Consider the following 23,134-nt stretch of genomic DNA (forward strand, 5'->3'; position numbering starts at 1 on the left):
TTGGGTAAAGGTTTTAATTACATGAACTTGCTATGATAGCAGTGGGAATTCTCCTAGGGCAAAGTGATCTTTCCAGCCTTTCAGAGGCCATGAGATATTTAGAAAACAACCCATAGGTGTATTTCTCTGTAATACCCCACTGCGACTTTATGGGTTGATTACCATCTTAGAAACTGTGTAAAAAAGATACAGGCAAGAAAAGATAACTGAAATTTGCAGTGCAAACATTAGACCCGGTGATGGATGGACCTTGCTTGTCACTTGACATAGAGGCTGTAACATAGGGAACTGTACAATAGCTTCCTTGGTGAGGTGTGATATTTTCTCTTTATCTGAATTTTGCATAATGGTTAGTATCTTTTGTATATAATTTCCTTTCACAAGCATCCTAGTTTCTGAAACTCTGAAAGTCAGCGGCCTTCCTTTCTTCCTCTCTCACCTCTATTTCAAGACTTCATTTTCTTCTCTGTCCATTTTGAGAATGTTTGTAATACTCTGAATGTTGGCATTCTCTCTGAGCTACAAAAGTATTTTAACTAATGCCTGTAAAGTTGTAACAAGCAGTAGTGTTTCCTGAGGCGTATAGCAACCCCAAGACATTGATAGATTTGCAAAACAAGAATTATTGCTGTCTATTATATCATTGAAAATATTATTTAGATAATCTCAACAAAATGTAGGGAATGTATGAAAAACACGAGCCATTGAACAAAAGTTAAAATAGTCATTTGTATTTCTTAGATGTCTCCAAACTGAGGTAGTTTACTTGAGTTTAGCCTGGGTGGCTCAGTCAGTTAAGCGTCCGACTCTTGATTTGTTTGGTGATACTAGAATAAGACAAACAATTACATTATTTTTTTTAATTTTTATTTTTTTTTAACATTTATTTATTTTTGAGACAGAGAGAGACAGCACGAACAGGGGAGGGTAAGGGAGAGAGGGAGACACAGAATCTGAAACAGGCTCCAGGCTCTGAGCCATCAGCACAGAGCCTCACACTGGGCTTGAACTCACGAACCGGGAGATCATGACCTGAGCTGAAGTCGGATGCTTAACCGACTGAGCCACCCAGGCGCCCCCAAACAATTACATTCTTAAGTGTCTTCTCCCTTGTGAGAAAATGTTCTGTTTCCTTAAATTTAGTCTCTGATCTGTTGGTAGTGGAATTATGTGTAGTTATTATTTTGCTAAATCTTAACCCCACGTGCATTTGTCGATTTTCTGTCTCCAGTGTCTCAGTAGTTCTGGGAGTGTGAAGGGGCCTCTGAAATGGACTAGACAACAAACGCAGTATCATTTTAGGGCGTATTATTCTTGTGTGTCTTTTTACCTCCCTCTGTCGAGGACTACTTTGTCTTCCCATGCACAGTCGTCAATGCGTTGGAGCCCAAGAAGTTAGAAAGATCTTAGAAAAGGGGAAGGACACATTTGGGGTATTCCCTTCTGAGTGGTATTTAGTGTGTTTTATGCAATATGTAGCTGTAGTGCAGTAGCCGTCTCTGGTTTTTAAATTTACCTGAATCCAGTGTGAGAGCTGAGCTTGGACAGATCTGAGTGACAGAGAATTATCCTTTCAATTGTTCCTCCTGCCTTTTTTTAATGTTTCTTTATTTATTTTTGAGAGAGAGAGAGAGAGAGAGAGAGCACACGTGAGGGAGGGGCAGAGAGAGAGAGAGAGGGAGACACAGAATCCAAAGCAGACTCCAGGCTCCCAGCTGTCAGTGTGGGGCTTGAACCCATGAACCATGAGATCATGACTTCAGCCCAAGTAGGACACTTAACTGACTGAGCCACCCAGATGCCCCAACTCCTACTGTTTCTTGATCATGGCTTAATTACTGGATCAAACTTGTCCTGTCTGGATACCTCTTTTTTGCTTGGGCTTGCTTTCTTAGAAGGCTCTATCTTTCCTCAAACCAAAGTGCCCTGAACTTCTCACCATATTTGGTGGAATCTCAGATATGGGATTCCTCTCCTGCCTGTTTTATTTTGGAGAGATACATCTTAGATGTCCTTAGATACATCTAATTTTTTCTTGTATTTTATGTAAATAGCTAAAGTAACTAGTGGCCGGAGCACCTGGAAGGAAGTTTGATTGAGGTAAATGCTTTCTGAAATTGTTAGGATAGTTATGATGAATGAGTAGAAAATGGGCAACTTGAAGTTTCAGATATGACCTACTCCTTGAAGTACGGGAATGACCTTTGAAGGTCTGGAGGCACTTACAATTTTCACTGGTGATAGCTTTTTTTTTTTTTTAATTTTTTTTTAACATTTTATTTATTTTTGAGACAGAGAGAGACAGAGCATGAATGGGGGAGGGGAAGAGAGAGAGGGAGACACAGAATCGGAAGCAGGCTCCAGGTTCCGAGCCATCAGCCCAGAGCCCGACGCGGGGCTCAAACTCACAGACCACGAGATGGTGACCTGAACTGAAGTCGGACGCCCAACCGACTGAGCCACCCAGGCGCCCCTCGTGGTAGCTTTTTGTACAAAAGTTACAAGGATGTAAATACAATTTTAAAACTGCAGAATAGGGGCACCTGAGTGGCTCAGTCAGTTAAGTGTCCGACTCTTCAGCTCAGGACATGATCTCACGGTTTGTGAATTCAGACCCTGCATTGGTCTCTGGGCTGACAGTGTGGAGCTTGCTTGAGATTCTGTCTTTCCCTCTCTCTGTGCCCCTCTCCTGCTTGTTCTGTCTCTTAAAATAATTAAAAAATTTTAAAAATTAATTAAAAAAAAACCCTGCAAAATGTTTTTCAGAATTAAACTAGCTTGAACTTACACATTAAACTGCCCAGAATATTTGAAACCTTAAACTATTCCAGTCTACTATCCCTGTGTGTAGCAGAAAACCAAGAGAGAGATGGGGACCAGGGCAATGAACACTCCTAGCCTCGATCGGAAAAAAAATGAAGGAAAGTTGTTCTTCAGTGTTATCCCAACTTCCACATCATTTCCCCCCCTCCTTTTTTGTGTCAAATGATCTAAATGCATTAATGTATTTTCTTGAATGCCGTGATCTCCACCATAAACCTGCCTTCTTAAGGCAATACCTCTGTGCTATGGTGCCATCATTTTATTCTGTACCCTATTAAAAACAGCTTTCTGGCAAATGGACATGTTGAAAATATTTGAATGGATGTGTATCTCTTCCAGATATAGGATACAGGGATTTAACTTTAAGGAACTCTGATGTTGAGATCTGGACTACTAGAGATGGACTGGCAGGGCTGTGTGTGGGCAGAATTGTAGTCTCACAATCCATCAGAGCACATGAACGTGGGAGTCCACATGGTTCCTCCACATATCACTGTTGCTGTTCAGGACATGCTGCAGTTGGGGACTGTATATTTATTAGAGAGAAACATGCATTAGAGAGAAATATAACATGAAGGAGAACATGGGATTTGGAGCCTGTGCCTAACACCTCCCACTTTGTGATATCAGACAAGTCTTGTTATGTCATTAGTAGATGGAACATGTTACTAACATCTCCATCACTGGATTTAGTCAAGAGAAAACATGAGATATTTGGTAAGTTTGGATTCTTTGTGGGTTGTTACATGCCACACTGAAAATGGACCAGTACTAGGAGTAAAACATTGGCTTTCCATACCTACATGTGTGAACAGAAAGTCCACATTAGGTACCTACCCATTTTATAAAATAATACACACATATACATATTTCATGAAAAATTCTTTTATTGAGGACATTCATCTGTATTTATATTATGCTTGTTGGCCGTCTTGGAGATTTTTAGTTTATGCCATTTAGAGTAGAGTTTCAGGGAGCTAGATGTGAAGGGGAGACATCTTTAAATACTTTAAAAACCTCCATGCCCCAGTTGTCCTACAGTTATTTTCTTTGACAAATGAGTATGATTTTAAGCCATTTGGACATAGAGGAGTATATTGTGAGCAAGTAAATAAGGTTATGGTAAAAATGAAAACTGTGCGGCCACATTTTTGTAGGACAATGATGGCACTTCCATAGTAAAACAAGGTGGAAACATTTTATCAAAATGCAAATCAAACATTTTTAACCATGTCAATATGTTTTTATTATTATCTGTAGATGGGGCACACTGAAAGGGGCACAAGGACGGAAAGAAAAATTCTGGGTAGGTACCTCTTTCCAACTGCATTTCTACTGTGATGTGACTATTTTAGAATCATCTGTGTCTCTACCTCCTGGTTTGTGTTATTTAGTCACTCTAAGTTACAGTGATATTGTTTGTAATAATGGTATTTTCTCCGGCAGAAAATTCTTTATAATCTTTTGTATTAAAGTAACAGTTTTCCTCAGTTCCTCTTATTTCACATTATAAAAGAAGAAAAAGTGTTTTTTCTTCAAAGCAAGAATCAACAGGAAAACATTTTGTTTTGTTTTCATCCATGTTAAAGGAATGGCTAGACTTCTATCATATGTCAGTTTTGTGTTCTCACATTATTTTTGCTATGGATGGTGCCTTTGTAATGTTAGTATCAATATTAGGTATTGATATAAAGTATACATATTTCCCATAGTGGTAAAGTGCTTTATTTTTGCTTTTGCCAATTATAACAAATACATGTTCCTTCACTGAGAAAGAAACAATGTCTAGTATAAAAATTAATAGAAGGTTACACATAAGAAACATTTTTTTTTTTTTTAATGTTTATTTATTTTTGAGACAGAGCATGAACGGGGGAGGGTCAGAGAGAGGGAGACACAGAATCTGAAACAGGCTCCAGGCTCTGAGCAGTCAGCACAGAGCCCGACGCGGGGCTCGAACTCACGGACCGCGAGATCATGACCTGAGCCAAAGTCGGCTGCCCAACCTACTGAGCCACCCAGGCGCCCCCATAAGAAACATTTTAAAGAGGACTGGAACATATTATCTCAAATATCCAATTAATTACAATGAACTTTGATGAATTGTTCCAGGTCCTTATATTATATGCATTTTAATTTTAATTTCTGCAAAAAGGCAGAAATAGAATGAATAGGTAATGGTAATTATTATGAAATTCGAATTTGAATATATACAGTAGAGAGCATATTATAACTTATAGACCTAAATATTAGGAGTGATAGTCATCACAGTGACTCATATGTGGTCACCTCTTATATTTGTCTTGTTGACAAATCGAAGTATTTTGCTTTTAAGTAGAATGATGCTTCTTTGTATTTAAACTGAGATTTCTTGGAGCGCCTGGGTGGCTCAGTCAGTTAAGCATCTGACTCTTGATTTCAGTTCAGGTCATGATCTCATGATTGGTGAGTTTGAGCCCTGCATTGGGCTTTGTACTGACAGTGTGGAGCCTGTGTGGGATTCTCTCTTCCTCTCTCTCTCTCTCTCTGCCCCTCCCCTGCTCTCGCTCACGTGCTCTCTGTCTCAAAATAAATAAACTTAAAATAACCTTAACTTTCTTAAATATCATTATCTTCACGAAAAGAAAGTTTGCAGTAGCCAATAATTAACATTAATGCTACATAGTTAAAATTCATAATTTGTGAAAGGGGATATGTTGTTTGAATGCCTACAATTAAGTTTCTATATAGGATTACTACTAAATGAGTTTAAACAGTTATTCAGTATCATAATAATATAATATTTACAGGCAAAAACAAATAATTTGGTTAATGTATTGAATTCACAACAGTTTTTAGCATTTAGCACCTGATACACCTGATAGCTATTTGTGGAGTGAATATGAATGAAAGTGCAAACAAACAAACAAACAACTTTCTGTGACCCTCTCACCTTCAACCTCATCATTTCCTCCCTAGAGCCTCATGGATGGTGTACACATACATGCACATGCACGCACACACAGACACACACACACACACAGACATACACAAATGCACATATACTCGCTCATTCTCATATATTCAACACATACATGCATGCCATCCTTTTAGATTACTTTTGTTGCAATTCCTATCAATTCTGAACTTACTACTTATCTAAAATTTTCTAAGAAAACTATTTCATGGGCATAAAATCAGGATTTCTTTCTGCTGTGACTCTTTTAGATAAATTGATTAATATCAGTGGTAGGAATATAAGAATCAAATTTAAAAATTATCATATTTTATTAAATTGAACATTTTAGTTAATATTTTCTCCACCTAACTGTATCCTCATCTTGGGTCAGTATTGTGTCTGCCTTACTAACTACTGTATCCAAAGGACAGAGCAGAGTGACTGATACATAATGGGTATCTACGCAATGCTTGTTGCTTGACTGAATGAATAACATTGATCTATGCAATCAGGAAAAATTAGTCAGGTCACTAAAATAGTTTTCATTTTATATAAAAATTAATATTTGGGTTAATTAAAATATGAAATTCTTACTTAGTACTACTGTTTTGCAAGAATTATGAAGGGTCTGAGATGTTATCCTACTTGAATTAAGAAACATGGGTCAGAAGAAAAGAGTACTTTACTGATGCTTACATCCAGATCAGTAGCCAGATGTCACCACATAAGTCCTCACACTTCAGTCTGGCAGTGATAAGAGGCAACAATGTTTTTCCATACAAGTAGCAGCTGATACCTCATAAATGAGGGACAGAGAACAATGGATTTTCTCCATTTATATAGTGGAGACAGGCAATCTCCTCCTTTTCTGCAAGGAACAAAAAAAAAAAATATTCTATTAAAATGGGATGAAAAGGGTCCTATGTTCTTACCCTTTCCCTTAGGAATATAAATATGTCTTTGCAAGGGTCAGATGAATACAGATAATGTCTCCAAATGCTGAACTTCATCCTTTTTTAACATGTAAAAACCAAGAGAGATAATATTCCAGTACTCCTGGCACCATGGGGCTTAATTTAAGACCTTGTCTGGTCTCTGACTCTTTGGCCCTCTTGGGGAGATAAGAGAAGTTTTATTACCCTTTTGGATCAGATCAATTAACTAGACAAATGGCTACAGATCTAATTCTCATTGAATGTGAAGATAAAATATTTCTGGCAGAAGTGAAAGCAAATATTCTGTGTCTCTATATCATATACACCCTTTGTGCACCAGTAGATTAGAGGTTTTTTTTTGCAAGGGCACTGAGAAGTTCAGAAAAGTTTTATTGCCCCACAATTATATATGAACATTTTAAAATATTTACATGTAGGCCTATGATATAGTAAATTAAAATTTTAAAAAGTAGATGACTTCCACTACTGAGTAAAATTTAATACATAACAATAAGCCATATATACCACTAAATAAGTTGAAAATAGTATCAGAATTAATTTTCCAAACCATATTTTTATTTTATTTTTATTTTTTTAAAATATATGAAATTTATTGTCAAATTGGTTTCCATACAACACCCAGTGCTCATCCCAAAAGATGCCCTCTTCAATACCCATCACCGACCCTCCCCTCCCTCCCACCCCCCATCAGCCCTCAGTTTGTTCTCATTTTTTAAGAGTCTCTTACGCTTTGGCTCTCTCCCACTCTAACCTCTTTTTTTTTCCTTCCCCTCCCCCATGGGTTCCTGTTAAGTTTCTCAGGAACCACGTAAGAGTGAAAACATAGAGAAAGAAAGATACCAAACCATATTTTTATAGAAACGAGAGAGCTGAATATGGGGACAATTTTCCATACTGTGAACATTCGGTAGGTCTGGGTTTAAGCTGAAGTTTACATTTCAAATAAGGAGAGAGAGAGAGAGAGAGAGAGAGAGAGAGACCTCTGGGAGATAGAAAATCCAGCTGAATTAGAATTTAGATGAACCCCAAACACAAAGCCATCTCTTTCCATGGAATATTTAATAAGTTGCTAGAACAGTGTGAGTAGCTAAGGAGGGGAATAAGAAGGCAGAGTGAAATCTGCAGCCTTGAAGATATTGTAGTAGGAGTCCCACTGGAAGAGAGCCTGAAACACACACATCATAGGCATAAACCCCAAATATAGGAAGAAAACCAGGAGTGGAATGAGTTTAATGAAAGCTCATCTCCAGCCCTGACCTGACTCAGTTTCTGCACAAATTGAGGTGATTAATTCCTCACCATATCTCTTTAGGAGAAGAAAGGGCTAAACTTCTTAGGAAAATAATACCCAGGTCAATCTATAATTATTAGGACAACATGTCCAGCTTACATTTAAAAATTCTGAAATATGTGAAGGAGAAAAATGTGACCAATAACTAAGGGGAAAAACTATCAATAGATAATACTTTAGATGTTGGCTTTAAAAGAGCCATTGTAAAAATCATTTTAAAAATATGGATGAAAGATGGAGACTTAAAAAAATTAATATTCATTTTTTGAGAGACAGAAAGACGGAGTGTGAGCAGTGGAGGGGTGGAGATAAAGGGAGACACAGAATCCAAAGGAGGCTCCAGTCTCCAAGCTGTCAGTGCAGAGCCCAACATGGGGCCCAAACTCACAAACCACAAGATCATGACCTGAGTTGAAGTCAGCTGCTTAACTGATTGAGCTATGCAGGTGCCCCATGAAAGATGGAGACTTTTAACAAAGGACTTAAATATATATATAAATGAATTATTGAATTTGTGAGTGCAATGTTTGAAATTAAGAACTTGCTGGATGGGTTAAATGGCAAACAGAATTAGTGATCTTAAATAAAAGTCAATGAAATTTGTAGTACACAGAGAAAAACAATGAAAGAAGGAAATACAGAACAATGTGAATACAAAGGGTAGGACACAATCAACAGTTTAACAGACATGTAATTGTATTCTCAGAAGGATTAAGAGAGAGAGAGAAAGAGAGAGAGAGGGAGAGAATGAGTCAGAATCAATATTTATTTATTTATTTATTAAAATTTTTTAACGTTTATTTATTTTTGAGACAGAGAGAGACAGAGCGTGAACGGGGGAGGGTCAGAGAGGGAGGGAGACATAGAATTGGAAACAAGGTCCAGGCTCTGAGCTGTCAGCACAGAGCCCAATGCGGGGCTCGAACTCACGGACCGTGAGATCATGACCTGAGCTGAAGTCGGACCCTTAACCGACTGAGCCACCCAGGCGCCCCGATATTTAAAAACTTAATAGCCAATAGTTTTCCAAAACTGAAGGACATGAACCCAAAAATTCAGAGAGCTCAATAAACTCCAGGAAGGAGAAATAAAAAAAAACAAAAAACAAAAAACAAAAAAACTATGCCCAGGCATTTAATAATAAAACAATTGAAAGTAAATGATAAAAAGGAAAATTTAAAAATGGTAGAGCTTTTTAAATGATAGGTTAACCTCAGAAAAAATAGCCTAACTGACAGCTGGCTGGGGAAAGGATATCTTTAATAAATGATGTTGAGAAAAGTGTATTCACAAGCAAAAGAATGAAAGTGGACCCCCTTTTCACACCATTTACAAAAATTAACACAAAATGGGTTAAAGATTTAAGTGTAAGACCTGAAACTGTGAAGACAACGGGGAATCACTCCTTAACATTGATCTTTGCAATGACTTCCAGGATAGGACACCAAAAGCACAAGTGGCAAAAACAAAAATAAATAAGTGGATTACATCAAACTAGAAAGCTTCCACACAGCAAGACAAAAACAAAACCAAAAGTAACAATAAAAGCCAACCTGGAATGGAGAAATTACTTGTAAATTATGTATTCGACAAGGGGTTGATATCCAAAATATTTAAGGAACTCATACAATTCAGTAGCAAGAAAACAAATAATGAGATTAAAAACAAGCAAAGAATCTGAATACGCTTAGTTCCAAAGAAGATATAAAAATGGCCAACAGGTACATGAAACGTGCTCAATAGCACTAGTCATTATGGAACTGTAAACCAAAACTACCATCAAATATCACTTCACACCATCAGAATGGCTAAAATCAACAACACAAGAAACAACAAATGTTAGTGAGGATGTGGAGAAATGGGAACCCTCTTGCACTGTTTGGTGGGAAATCAAACTGGTGCAGCTACTCGGGAAAACAGTATGGAGACTTCTCAAAAGTTAAAAATAGAACTACCCTGTGATCCAGCAATTACACTACTAGGTATTTACCTAAAGAATACAAAAATACTAATTCAAAGGGATACATGAACCCCAATATTTATAGCAGCATTATCTATAATAGCCAAATTATGGAAACAGCCCAGTGTCCATCAATAAATAGATAAAAAATATGTGCTATATATGTGTAATGGAATATTAACCATGAAAAAAGAATGAATTCTTGCCATTTGCTTTATAGCTAGGGAGTATTATGATAAGGAAAAAGCCAGAGAAAGACAAATACCATATCATTTTACTCATGTGTAGAATTTAAAAAACAAAACAAATGAGCAAAGGGGAAAAAGGGAGGGAGCAAACTAAGAAACAGACTCTTAACTATAGAGAACAAACTGATAGTTATCAGAGGGGAGGCGGATGGGGTGATGGGAAAATAGGTGATGGGGATTAAGGAGTGCACTTGTTGTGATGAGCACCAGGTGTTGTATCAAAGTGTTGAATCACTATATTGTATACCTGAAACTGGTATTAAATTGTATGTTAACTAACTGGAATTTAAATGCAAACATTTAAAAAATTAACACCAAATCCTTCTCAAACTTTTTCAAAAATTTGAAGAGGAGGGAACCCTCTGAAACTCTTTTTACAAGGCCAGCATTACCCTGATACCAAAGCCAGAAAAGGTCACTACAAGAAAATAAAATATCCCTGATGAATAAAAATTCAAAAATCCCCCCCCCCCGCCAAATAGTACTAGCAAACTGAATTCAACAGTACATTAAAGTGATCATAATTGTGAACAAAAGGATTCATGCCTGGGGTGTAAGTATGGTTTGGCATAAGCAAATCAATAAGTGTGATACATTACATTAATAAAATGAAAGATAAAAATTATATGATCATGTCAATAGATATAGACAAAGCATTTGACAAAATTCACATTCTTTACTGATTAAAAAATCTCAAAAATTTGGTTTAGAAGGAATATACCTCAACATAATAAAGGCCATATGTGATAAACACAGAGTAAATATCAAATTCAATAGTGAAAGATTGAAAGCATTCACCCTATGATCAGGAACAAAACAAAGATGTCCACTCTTATCCTATTCAAGATAGTACTGGAAGTCCTAGAAAGAGCAATTAGACAAGAGAAAGAAACAAAAGGCATCCAAATCAGAATAGAAGAAATAAACTGTCTCTTTTTGCAGATGATATGATCATATATATATAAAATCCTAAAGACTCCATCAAAAAAACTATTAGAACTAATAAATCAACAAAGTGGAAGGATACAAAATCAACATACAAAAATCAGTTGTATTTTTATATGCTAATGGTGAACTATTCTAAAAAATGTTTCACTTATGATAAAATAAAAAATATGTATTAGTATGCACTTAACCAAGGATGTGAAAGATCTGTATAATAAAAATTATAAGAAATTGATAAAAGAAATTAAAGAAGACACAAATAATGAAATGATATCCCATGTTCATGGATCAAAAGAATTAATATTGTTAAAATGTCCATACTACCCAAAACCATCTATAAATTCAATGCAATCCCTATCAAATTTCCAATGACAATTTTTACAAAAATGAAAAATATCCTAAAAGTTGTTTGGAGCCACAAGAGACTCTGAACTGCCAAAGTAATCCTGAGAAAGATTACTGGAGGCATCACAAATTTTGATTTCAAATTTTACTTCAAAATTTTAATAGTCAAAACAGTACATTACTGGCATAAGAATAGACACACGGACCAATAGAACAAGATCAAGAGCCCAGGAAAAAACCCACTTACATATAATCAACTGATATTTGACAAAAAGACCAAGAAGAGGCAATGGAGAAAGGATAGTCTTTTCAATAACTGGTGTTGAGAAAGGTGTTTAACCATATGCAGAAGAATGGAATTGAAACCCTATTGTACTCCACTCATAAAAATGAACTCAAAATGGATGAAAGACTTAAATGTAAGACTAGAAATTACAAAGATACAGGAAGAAAACACAGGGGAAAATCTCCTTGATGTTGATCCTTGCAAAGATTGTTTGGATATGACACCAAAGATGCAAAGATAAAAGCAAAAATCAACAAGTGGAACAAGGGCTTCTGCCTAGCAAAACAGTAAGTAAACTAAAAAGGCAACCAATGGGAGGAAACATTTGCAAACCATCTATCTGATATGGGGTTACTATCCAAAATATATATATAGGAACTCATGCAACTTAATAGCAAAAACCACACATAATCCAACTAAAAATGGGCAAAAGACGTGAATAGACAATTTCTCCCTGAAATAATACAAATGGCCAATAGATAGGTGAAAATGTATTCAATATCATTAGTCATCAGGGAAATGAAAATTAAAACCACAATGAAATATTACTTCTCACCTGTTAGAATAGCTAATATCAAAAAGACGGGAGAAAACAAGTGTTAGCGAGGATGTGGGGAAAAAGGAACACTCATGCACTGTTGATGGGAATGGAAATTGGTGTGGCCACTGTGGAAAACAATTTGGAGTTCCCTCAGAAAATTAAAAAAATAGAATTACCATATGATCCAGTAATCCCACTTTTGGGAATATATCCTTCAGGGCTTTTTCTGCTACATTTACTTATGGACTAACTCCCTTCCAGTCTTCAGGTTAATCGTTATATACTCCATTAATGTTTTTCACCCCCTACCCCAAACACTTATTCAGGCAAGCTCTAAACCCCAGGAGACATTCTGGACCTACTCTAACTTTTTAGTTAATCTCATATTTTAAAATAAAAAATAAAAGTAGAAAGAAAATGTTTAATTCTTATTGAATTTACTTCCTGAATATTTCTCAAATACTTTCTCTATTTCTCTTCCTAGTCCTCCCGCCCCTGTTAAGACATCAGACTTACTGGCTAGTTTACTAGCTAGTCTCCCTGCCTCTTGTGTTTACCCTCTTAAATCCATCCTTCTCATATCACATGGAGTAATATCATCAAAATATAAATTTGTCCACCTTGCTCTCCTACTGGAAGTACCTTAAGACCTTGTCATCATTTTCACCATTATTTTCTCAGTATGTATTTCCTTAACTCCCTTTCAGCCTCATAACCCACCAGCCTGCTTCTGTTTTATGATCTAATTACAACAATTTCATTGCTTCATTTCAGGGCTTCATGCTGCTCCATGCTTTGCTGTTGTTTATGCTTTTGCTGTTTTCCTTTACCTGAATCTCCTTTCCTCCTGTTTTTATCTGGTTCATTTGTTCCCAGGTTTTAATATGGATCACATATAGCACTTCTTCCATGATGACTTTTCTGAACCACCCAAATAAATGAGATGCCCCTCAGCTGTCTTCAGTAGCACCCTGTGCATAGTTCTACCCGAGTACTTGGCTTATGTTGTTGTCCTTCATTAGTTTAGCTTAAGCTCCCTGAACACAGAATAAGATATTATTTATCTTCGTTCCCCTGGTGCTTAGCACAGAGCAAATCACATAGGAGACACTTGCAGCTTGTCTGACATCTTTTGATATGGCATTACAAATATATGTTACCATTATACGCATGGGAACTGAGAGGTTTTATACCAAGTCTACTTATTGTGAACTTGAGTGTGCATGCATATTAAAGTAACTGATAAATACTATAACTGTTTTATTCTTATTTAGAAAATATTTAGGCTCTTAATAATTGTGATCTATAATAAGTCAAAAGCATTTAAAGCTACATGAGTTCCTTGTGTTTTTATAGTCAGGATTAAATATCCAACTATGATATTCATCTTCTCTCTCTCTCTCTCTCTCTCTCTCTCATTTCTGCAGATTGCTGCCAATTCCTGGGGAAAGTCATGGGGAGAGAATGGCTATTTCAGGATTCTTCGAGGAGTAAATGAATCTGACATTGAAAAGTTGATTATCGCAGCTTGGGGCCAACTGACAAGTTCAGATGAACCATAACATATCATTAAATTTCCATAAGGCCGTGCACTTAAGTAACCCCTCAAATTGAAATTAAGCAAAGTAAGGTTCTCTGTGACAGTGGAATCTTTGTCTCTCCACATTGTTATTATAATGTGCCTATTTTCTTGTTTCACCCCAGGCTCCCTGCTTCTGCTTCCTTCATATCACTAAGTATATAAAAACACTAACAGAGGACAGCAGAGTAGCTAAATGGCTTTACGGTTCTCTGACTGTCTTTTTCTTCCTCTCAAGATAGTATTCTTTTTGACTTTGATAGTTCACAAAAGTGTAATAGTGCTTGTCTTAAAAGTTCATGGTATTCCTTTGTAGAAATGAAGTAGTTTCTGTCTTTAACAAATGAGGATTTCAGACCAAAAAAAGCAATGGAAATACCAATTTACCATTTTCATGATTTTGTTTTCAGGCAAATAGTGCTGTCTTTATTCAAATCTTGCTGATAATTTGCCAAAAGCAATGGAAATAGATTAATTGTTTCTCTCAAAAAGCTAACATTTTGTTTCTTTTCATTTGTCTTAACCTAACTTGCAATCTTAACTAAAAAGGAAAGTAACTCTCCATAGGAAATAACTATTCTTTATGGTAGTTTACTCATTATACTGTGTAATGGCCTGTGCTCTAAAGAAGTTGGTGTCTGGGAGGGAAAATTCACACCTCCTCTCTTGGTTCTTTTGGTTGGTGTACTAATTAAATTAAAAAGGACAGAGCAGGGGCGCCTGGGTGGCGCAGTCGGTTGAGCGTCCGACTTCAGCCAGGTCACGATCTCGCGGTCCGTGAGTTCGAGCCCCGCGTCAGGCTCTGGGCTGATGGCTTGGAGCCTGGAGCCTGTTTCCGATTCTGTGTCTCCCTCTCTCTCTGCCCCTCCCCCGTTCATGCTCTGTCTCTCTCTCTGTCCCAAAAATAAAAAAAATAAAAAAAAAAAAGTTGAAAAAAAAAAAAAGGACAGAGCAACAGAAAAACAAATGGAATTATGTATATACAGGGGCCCCATAAGAATATGAGACTCAAACAGGGGACTGAAGCAGGCAGCTTTTATACCTCTTAGACAATATAAATAAATAAATAAATACATACATACATACGTATGTACATAAATTTCTGAAGAATTGACAAGACAAAGAAACCTAAGTTTGGGTACTAATTAGTGAAGAAACTAAACAGACCTTGTTCACATCATTTGCTCAGCCCTGAATATCCCATCCCTGGTGATCAGAATGTCTGTTTATTTCCTGGTTCAAGGAGGGTATTTTTCACATAGGAGATTAATTTGCTTTTTTCAGGGGGACAGAGAGGAGTGTCATTGTACTGGCTATTCTCAAACAACTTTAATTCAAAGTAATCTGTATGTCAAAGTGGCATATTCTGGCCTGAACCCCATCACTGGTTAAGTAATGGGAAATCTTAGAGGCTAACAATGGAAGTAGAGTGTTAACACACACACACACACACACACACACAATTTTAGAAGCCAGTACACTTTGTATAAGGTCTATTTAAAACGAGTTGCAAAGCTGTATTTGGAAATATAACATATTTACCCCTGAAAACAGCAACCTGATGCCATGAGTCAGAAAGAATAAATAGACTTTTATCACAACCATTTCACAGTTCAGTACTCGAGATTCTAAAAAGTAAGCTAAATTGGCACTAATTTGCATCTAATTTTTATTTTAGTTCTCTATAGTCAGAGAAACAAAAATAGCATCCTCATAACGGTTGGGAAAGGATAAAATCTTTTAATAATTCACTGGCATCTTAAATGGCAAACTCATAAATGAAAAAGCAAAGCTGATCAGTAAGTGAGCATAGCCAATTATTATTACAACGGTGGGCTATCCATGGTCTTCAACTTCTGGACACTCTGTCATCTGAATTTTCATTGTGGAACTTTTCTGTGCTTTTGTGCCCAAAGGTGTCCTGATTAGATAAGCCATACAAGTTGAAAATGTAAGGAAGCCGAGCACAGAACGGTGAGTGTAGCTGCGGATTCTTTCTCCATTAATCATTGCAGCTTCATCAGAAGCAGTTCTATGCACATAGTTCCCCCCTAGATTATACCCACAGGACTGATTCTCCTTGTTAGGATTGGCCAAATTTACCCCAGTGGGCTGAGAAATAATCTGGTTTTGTCTCAGTTTGGATTCCTCTAGAAGCAGCCCCTGAGGCAAAGGTTTGAGTGCACATAATTAGAGCAGGGAAGGGAACACTGAAGAGAGTGGGTAGTGATGTAGGATCACCGAAGGCAGACAACAAAGGCTATGTTACCAAGCAGATGGTATGACAGGTAATGTGTTCTGATCTCACCCAAGAAGGATGTGTGTTGGTTGAGCACTGCTCCACAAGGCCATGAGTTTCCTGGTTGGTCTGGTCTGGCAGGTTGTGCAGTTAAGAAAAAAACCAACAGGCAAAGAAAAGCAGTTCTGGTGTTGGATGTCAGGCTGATGGCCACTGAAATGGCACAGGTGAGGTGATGTGTCTCTGCCACAGGTGTTAACACATTTTAAAACATTCTTCAGATGATAAAGACTAAGGAAATAACAAATGACAATGCATTAAAATGCCAGATGACTAACCTCGCTAGTAAAAACACCTACGGGAATGTGTTGATACAACCTTTTCCCTGTTAGGTAAATGGATAAAAGTTGTTGGAATTGATTTTCTCATTGTGGTTTGTGAGTCTAGATTATAGGCCTAGATTGTGCTGTTTTAGAATTTACCACCTTTCTGAGGATCCCAATTGATAATGAAATTAATCCCAGAGATTTGAAGAAAAAACAAAGAAAATATCACAATAGTAAGCCCCATAGGAAGACACAAGATATGTTTTTCCAGCAGTAAGACTAAGATCTAAAGAAGAGGCCAAGACTAGTTGGGACAGAAGCACACCGGTGAGACAAGGAAAATACTATTCCTGAGGTTTGTGGAGTCAGTGTCGTTCTCTGAGTGATGCTTCTTCTCGTTTTTACAACTTAAAAAAATTTTTTTTAAATGTTTATTTTTGAGAGAGAGAGAGAGAGAGAGAGAGAGAATGTGAGTGGGGCAGGAACAGAGAGAGAGAGAGGGAGACACAGAATCTGAAGCAATCTCCAGGCTCTGAGCTGTCAGCACAGAGCCCGATGCGGGGCTTGAATTCACGAGCTGTGAGATCATGACCTGAGCTGAAGTTGGATGTTTAACCAACTGAACCATCCAGGGGCCCCTCATTTTTATAACTTTAAAGAGCATCTTTGGCTCTCTTTATTATCCAAAGGCCCTGAATCAACCTTCAGAAAATAGTGGTTGGCATAGTATTTCACCAATTCTTGGGACTATTTGCAGAATTGATTTGATTGATGACTGGATGGTTTCTCCTTTACTGTGGCTTTCTAGGCCCATGGGTATACCTACTTGCCTCAGCTTGGAATGAGCAATGAGAAAGACCTCACGTTTGGTGCATATTTGTATATGTACCAGTCTATTTGTATATATGTAGTCTTTTTGTTTTGTGTTAAGAGTATATGAGGGAAACATTGTTCATAAAGATTACTTAACTCATCCAGAACAATATATCTCAGATTGGATAACACTGTGAGCACTATGACCTTGTTTTCTTCCTGTTCAATCAGAAGTTTGTGCCATTTACACACTTTTTGTGGGTTCCAGTTGAAACTTGCTATTGTGTATAGTGTTTCCTGGAAAAAGAGGAGATCGTTCCAATATGGCACATTGAATTAAAACTTGCTCTCTCCACCCAGTTGAATAATGCTTTTTTCTTTGGGTGTTATTAGGAAACGTACTCAAGAAAGAAGTGGGAAAGACTTTGAAGATAGAGCTCATGCCTTGTCCTGCTTTACAATGTTTGAGTCTTATCTCATTCTATTGTAAACAATGAGAAGGCTTCCCCAGGTTTTAAAATACATATTCACAAATTGTCTTAAGGCATAAAGTGAAAAAAGAAGCATAAAATGGAATTAAATTTGGTATTCACCTGAAAAGAAAGGGAACTTCTTGTAAGTGTTTTTAACAGAAGGAATATAATGAAAGGAATTGGTTACATAGGCAATGGAGGAGCAGAGAAGACAATAGAGGATGGTGAACCAGTCCAAGATGAACAACAGTGGGAAGCTGTCATCATCCCCTGAAGGAAGAAAGTCAAGCAGTGACTACTGGAATCTAGGGGCTGGTTTTCTTGCTGGCAAATGGAAACATGACTGACCAGTACGATGGGAGGGGAAGTTATGAAAAGACATGGAATTGCCCATTTGCCACCTTAGACAGAAAGGAAGGGCGATGAACACTGAGGCATATCCCTTGCTCACACCTTCCAAACTGTCATCATTGCCTCTCACTGGCTGATGCTGCTGAAAGATAACCAATACAGGAGGTTATGAAACTAAACTAAGCTGTCAGGGCCAGATTTTACCCTTTACCAGATGCAGAAGAGAATAGAGTAAAGGCAAAGGACAAATAAGAAGATAAACACAAAAAATACATATTTGATTAGTTCCATATAGATATGGAAATTAAGATTACGTAAAGAACAGTTTCCCAGTGATTGATTTGCTCATGAACTCAGTTCCTCTGTTAACACATGTATCTTAAGTACTGAAATGCTTGATGCTATGTGCTTTTGTTGTTGTTGTTCTTGTTGTTGTTAAACTCTTTGACCTCTAGGGAATATACTATATTCCCTATAGGGAAAAATTCCCATTTTCTTCCCAGTAATTTCTGGGGACTTTTTATGTTGTTTTAACGTCATTGTCTACGATTATGGTAATCTGATCTCAAGACACTTATTTTTCTTTGGGTGGAAGTTGATTCCATTTTCAAAATAAACAAAAAGGGGGAAAAAGTGAGTTTTATCTCACAAACTGCCATTTTATGAAATGTTTCAAGAGAGAAAAGCATTAGTCTGTCAGGTGCCACCAAATCAGAAAGGGCACACAGACATTCCCTCCCCAGAAAAGTCAAGGAAGGTGGAAAAGAAAAAAAAAAAGTCTAATGCTATCAAGAATGGATGATTGAATGAAGGGAGAAAGCTTTTCTATCTTAAGCCATGAACAATATTGAACATCACTTTGCTACCATATCTGATAGAAATAATTAAAAAGTCATTGACAGATATATCCAATAGAGGGGGATTTCTCCTGAGACACCACCAGTAAAACTCCCATTATTTAGAAAAAGAGTGGCTGGCAATACTCTTCCCTCTATCTTCTGTCCCCTCTCTCTAACCACCACCCCTGTAAAAACAAGCTGTTTTTGTTTCTTCTGAGATCGTAAGGGGAATAACTGTCTGTCTAGTTGCATAGAATTTAAGATTCATCTTGTATTATAGCCACCATTTTAAAGATTCACAGTTCACAGGCCACTGTAAAGTCTGGCAAAGCAGTACCTGGATTCAGTCCTCATTCACCTTGGCCAGGTACTCTTCTGCAGTGACCAACAAGTATACTTAGATACAGTGGCTCCACATATGACCACAGACTCAGGGACAGTTCCTGCCCTGTCTTATCTCACAAATGACTCTTTTCACAAAATGAACTTTGGCAGACACCGACCTAAATACAGTTTTGAATGATAAGTTCCACAATCAGCTTTTAGGGAGAAATTGGTATACCCTAATCTCTGAGTATTAATATGGCAGGAACATTTAAAAATTTTTTTTAACGTTTATTTATTTTTGAGACAGAGAGAGACAGAGCATGAGCAGGGGAGAGTCAGAGAGAGAGAGGGAGACACAGAATCTGAAACAGGCTCCAGGCTCTGAGCTGTCAGCACAGAGCCCAACGCGGGGCTTGAACTCACGAACCGCGAGATCATGACCTGAGCCGAAGTCAGACGCTTAACCGACTGAGCCACCCAGGCGCCCTGATGGAACATTTACCTTTATCTACAAATCAGCTTTGGTGCTGCTCTCAGAAATCAGTCTTAGGCTGGGTGTACCTTAGGTCTGAGCCAGTCTGAAATGTCTTATGACAGTGCACTGGTATAGAAAGCCCAAGATTGTGGTGTATTAATATCACTAAAATATGTGAGAAAACTGTGCTTCAATGAAGCGTGTTTTAAGGACAGCCCAAGATTCCAGTGATCCTTACAAAGATTTCCTACACTTACCCAGTGAAGGACAAAAATTATTGTCTGTGAGGGATACATCTCAAGAAGGTTGTGAATGTTCAACTCTTCGTACTAGACCTCATTTGATAGTATGGTACAGAACCCTGAGTCCAACTAGCTTAGGCCAGAAAGGAATGACATTGACCTATGAAATGAAGGTGACCAAGAGGGGGATCTAGCTTTACACATGGTTGGTTCCAGGTGTTTAAATGATTCCATTAGCAATCTGTCTTTTTCTCAAGGTCTCAGCTCTGTTTGACTCCATATGGCTTCTTTCCAGGGACATTTCCTCTGCAGGGCAGTAAGATAGATGCTGGAAGCCCCCTGTCAACAAATTATAGTCATTGAGACTCAGTTTTTGAATCTTTAAAGTGGAGTTGTAAATACTTATAACCCTTGCTGTCATGAGCCATAATTGAGAGTATGTGCAAAGTATTTTGTGTGATTCCTGTCATGGAGTCACTTGTAAATAGATGATAGCTATTATCATCACCAATATCGTCATTACCCTTATGATAATTATGGTAGAAGGAATCTTAGAATCTAAGCTACCAATAATTCCAATCCTCCACTGTATAAGTTATAGATGATGATTTTTTTAGAGAGAATGGTATATAAATGGAATATAATGCTAATTTATATAGTGATAATTAAAAACGAGTTCTTTTCAGATATCAGCATATGGCATCCTTCCCTTAGCTCAGCTTTGTACATGAGAGTTCTTACAAATCAAATAGCCATCAGGATACGGAGCACACATGGGGGAGGAGCTGAGCGGGGGGTGTGGGGAGAGAGAGAGAATTTCAAGCAGACTCCACACTCAACGCAGAGCCCAGTGTGGGGCTGGATCCCACAGTTGTGAGATTATGACCTGAGCCGAAATCAGGAGTCAGTCACTCAATGGACTGAGCCACCAAGGGGACCCATAGACTTCTGGTTAATGACTAAGAGCCATCATCTTTCTAGACTGCTCACTTTTTCTTCAGGTCAGTCAAATCTTACAAAGCTAGATTCCCTCTTGATTACCCCTACTTTATAGGTCAGCGTTAGTAGGTGGCTTTCTTTTAGTATATGCCATAATTATTCTCACAACTGGGTCATACTTTGCAGTACTTAAATCCTTGCATCAGGGATATCAAAACTGTACAAGTCATTGACCTACAACTTTCTTTGGAATGACAAAAGCATAAATGTTAAATCTTCCAATTTTAAGAACATATTTTGTGTATGTTGATCATCACAAGAGCTTGGTAAGATGATATCCAGTAAACTATAAGTTGCTCTAAGGTAAAGACTATGTCTTATTCCTCAGTATTCCTGTGAACAGTACAAACACAGATTATATACAACAAATGTTTGCTAAATGAATTATTAAGTGAATGAACATCGAAAGCATCGTTTTGGAACAAATCTGCTTTTTACTTATTCTACTTTGTCATTCCTGCTTTACTTCCCTGTATCCCCCACTACAGTATCATTTCCTGGAGGGCATGGAACAAACTCATGTAATTCCCAGCCCTAGCACAGTGGCTGAAGTAAATAATTTTTACTGACCAATTTTTTTAAAATTTATATATATTATATATATAATATTTTGAGGAGATTTTGTTTCTATTTACAAAAATCATTAACATTTTTTTCTTTAGAAAGTGTATAACTTTCTTTTGGTTTACCACAAATGGTTTCTTAACTCATTAAACATAGAAAATCTTTTTGAATGCAGTGAAATTTAGTTCCTTATGTACTCAGTGTTTTGAATTATTTGCCTTGTCTGTTCACTTCCTTATCCTCTCTTTTGGTGAGCAGTGTTCTAAATTTCATGTAGCAAAATGAAGCAAACTTACTCATTTCATGGTTAATGCTTTCTGTGTCTTATGATCTATTTGATCTTGAGTCACTTAATTTTAATATATACATATACACAAATTTACATATTTATATAATTTGTATAAAATTATATTAATATATATCGTGTAACTTATATAATTATATAATATATATCTGTATAAAATATTTATGTTATATATGATGAATATAATATATGAATATAAATATGATGGCAATATATATAATAAATATGTATAATATACATAACAAAGTGACTTAAGAACAAATAGTTGGTAAGACACAGAAAGCATTAACCATGAAATTAATAAGTTTGCTTCATTTTGCTACATGAAATTTAGAACACTGCTTCCATAAATAAACAATATATAAAGGAAACAGACAAGACAAATGAGAAAAATATATTTGTAGCAAATACAAGTAATAAATGTATATGTGTATATATATGTATGTGTGTATACATGTATATGTATTTCATGTTTTTGTATTGTTGGAATATATTAGTTTATATTATTCATATTATTAATATTTTAATCTCTCCAGATCTTCATTTACTTCTTACTTTTCCTTCCTAATATTATTCATTCTTTAATTTATGCATCTCTCTTTCTCTTACTTTCTTAAACAAGTTTATCAGAGATTTGTTTCATTTTCCTTTTCTTTTTTTTTTTTTTTTTTTTTTTTTAATTTTTTTTTTTCAACGTTTTTTATTTATTTTTGGGACAGAGAGAGACAGAGCATGAACGGGGGAGGGGCAGAGAGAGAGGGAGACACAGAATCGGAAACAGGCTCCAGGCTCCGAGCCATCAGCCCAGAGCCTGATGCGGGGCTCGAACTCACGGACCGCGAGATCGTGACCTGGCTGAAGTCGGACGCTTAACTGACTGCGCCACCCAGGCGCCCCTCATTTTCCTTTTCAAAGAAACAAATTTTGGTTTGATTGTATTCTCTTCTGTGCCTTTGTTTTCTGTTTAATTAATGACTGCTCTCATCTTTATTGTCTTCTTCCTAATTATTTGCATTTATAAAGTTTTTAAAATTTATAACTATTTTGTATCTTCTTAGATTGGATTTTTAGTTTTTTAATTTTGAGCTTTTCTTGTATTCTAATTTAAGTATTTATTAAGTACGGTGCTCTCTAAATGATGCCTCTCAGTATAATCATTGCTTCCTTTAACTGTTTATAATTGCTTGTTTTAAAAGAAAACACATTTTTGGGGTACCTGAGTGGCTCAGTTAAGCATCTGACTTTGGCTCAGGTCATGATCTCATGGTTC

General features: G+C 36.8%; 1 protein-coding gene across 1 annotated transcript in view; it reads left to right on the forward strand.

Moving 5' to 3' along the window:
- The window catches only part of TINAG (tubulointerstitial nephritis antigen), a 94,794-nt gene extending 79,950 nt beyond the window's left edge, over nucleotides 1–14,844 (forward strand). Inside the window, exons 10-11 of the mRNA XM_049653844.1 lie at nucleotides 4,084–4,129; nucleotides 13,761–14,844. Coding sequence (XP_049509801.1) covers nucleotides 4,084–4,129; nucleotides 13,761–13,895 — 181 coding nt within the window. The 3' untranslated portion in view covers nucleotides 13,896–14,844. The remainder of the gene's footprint in view (nucleotides 1–4,083; nucleotides 4,130–13,760) is intronic.
- The last annotated feature ends 8,290 nt before the right edge of the window (nucleotides 14,845–23,134 follow it).

The sequence above is a fragment of the Panthera uncia genome, assembly GCF_023721935.1.
Source record: "Panthera uncia isolate 11264 chromosome B2 unlocalized genomic scaffold, Puncia_PCG_1.0 HiC_scaffold_24, whole genome shotgun sequence".
Lineage (NCBI taxonomy): Eukaryota > Metazoa > Chordata > Mammalia > Carnivora > Felidae > Panthera > Panthera uncia.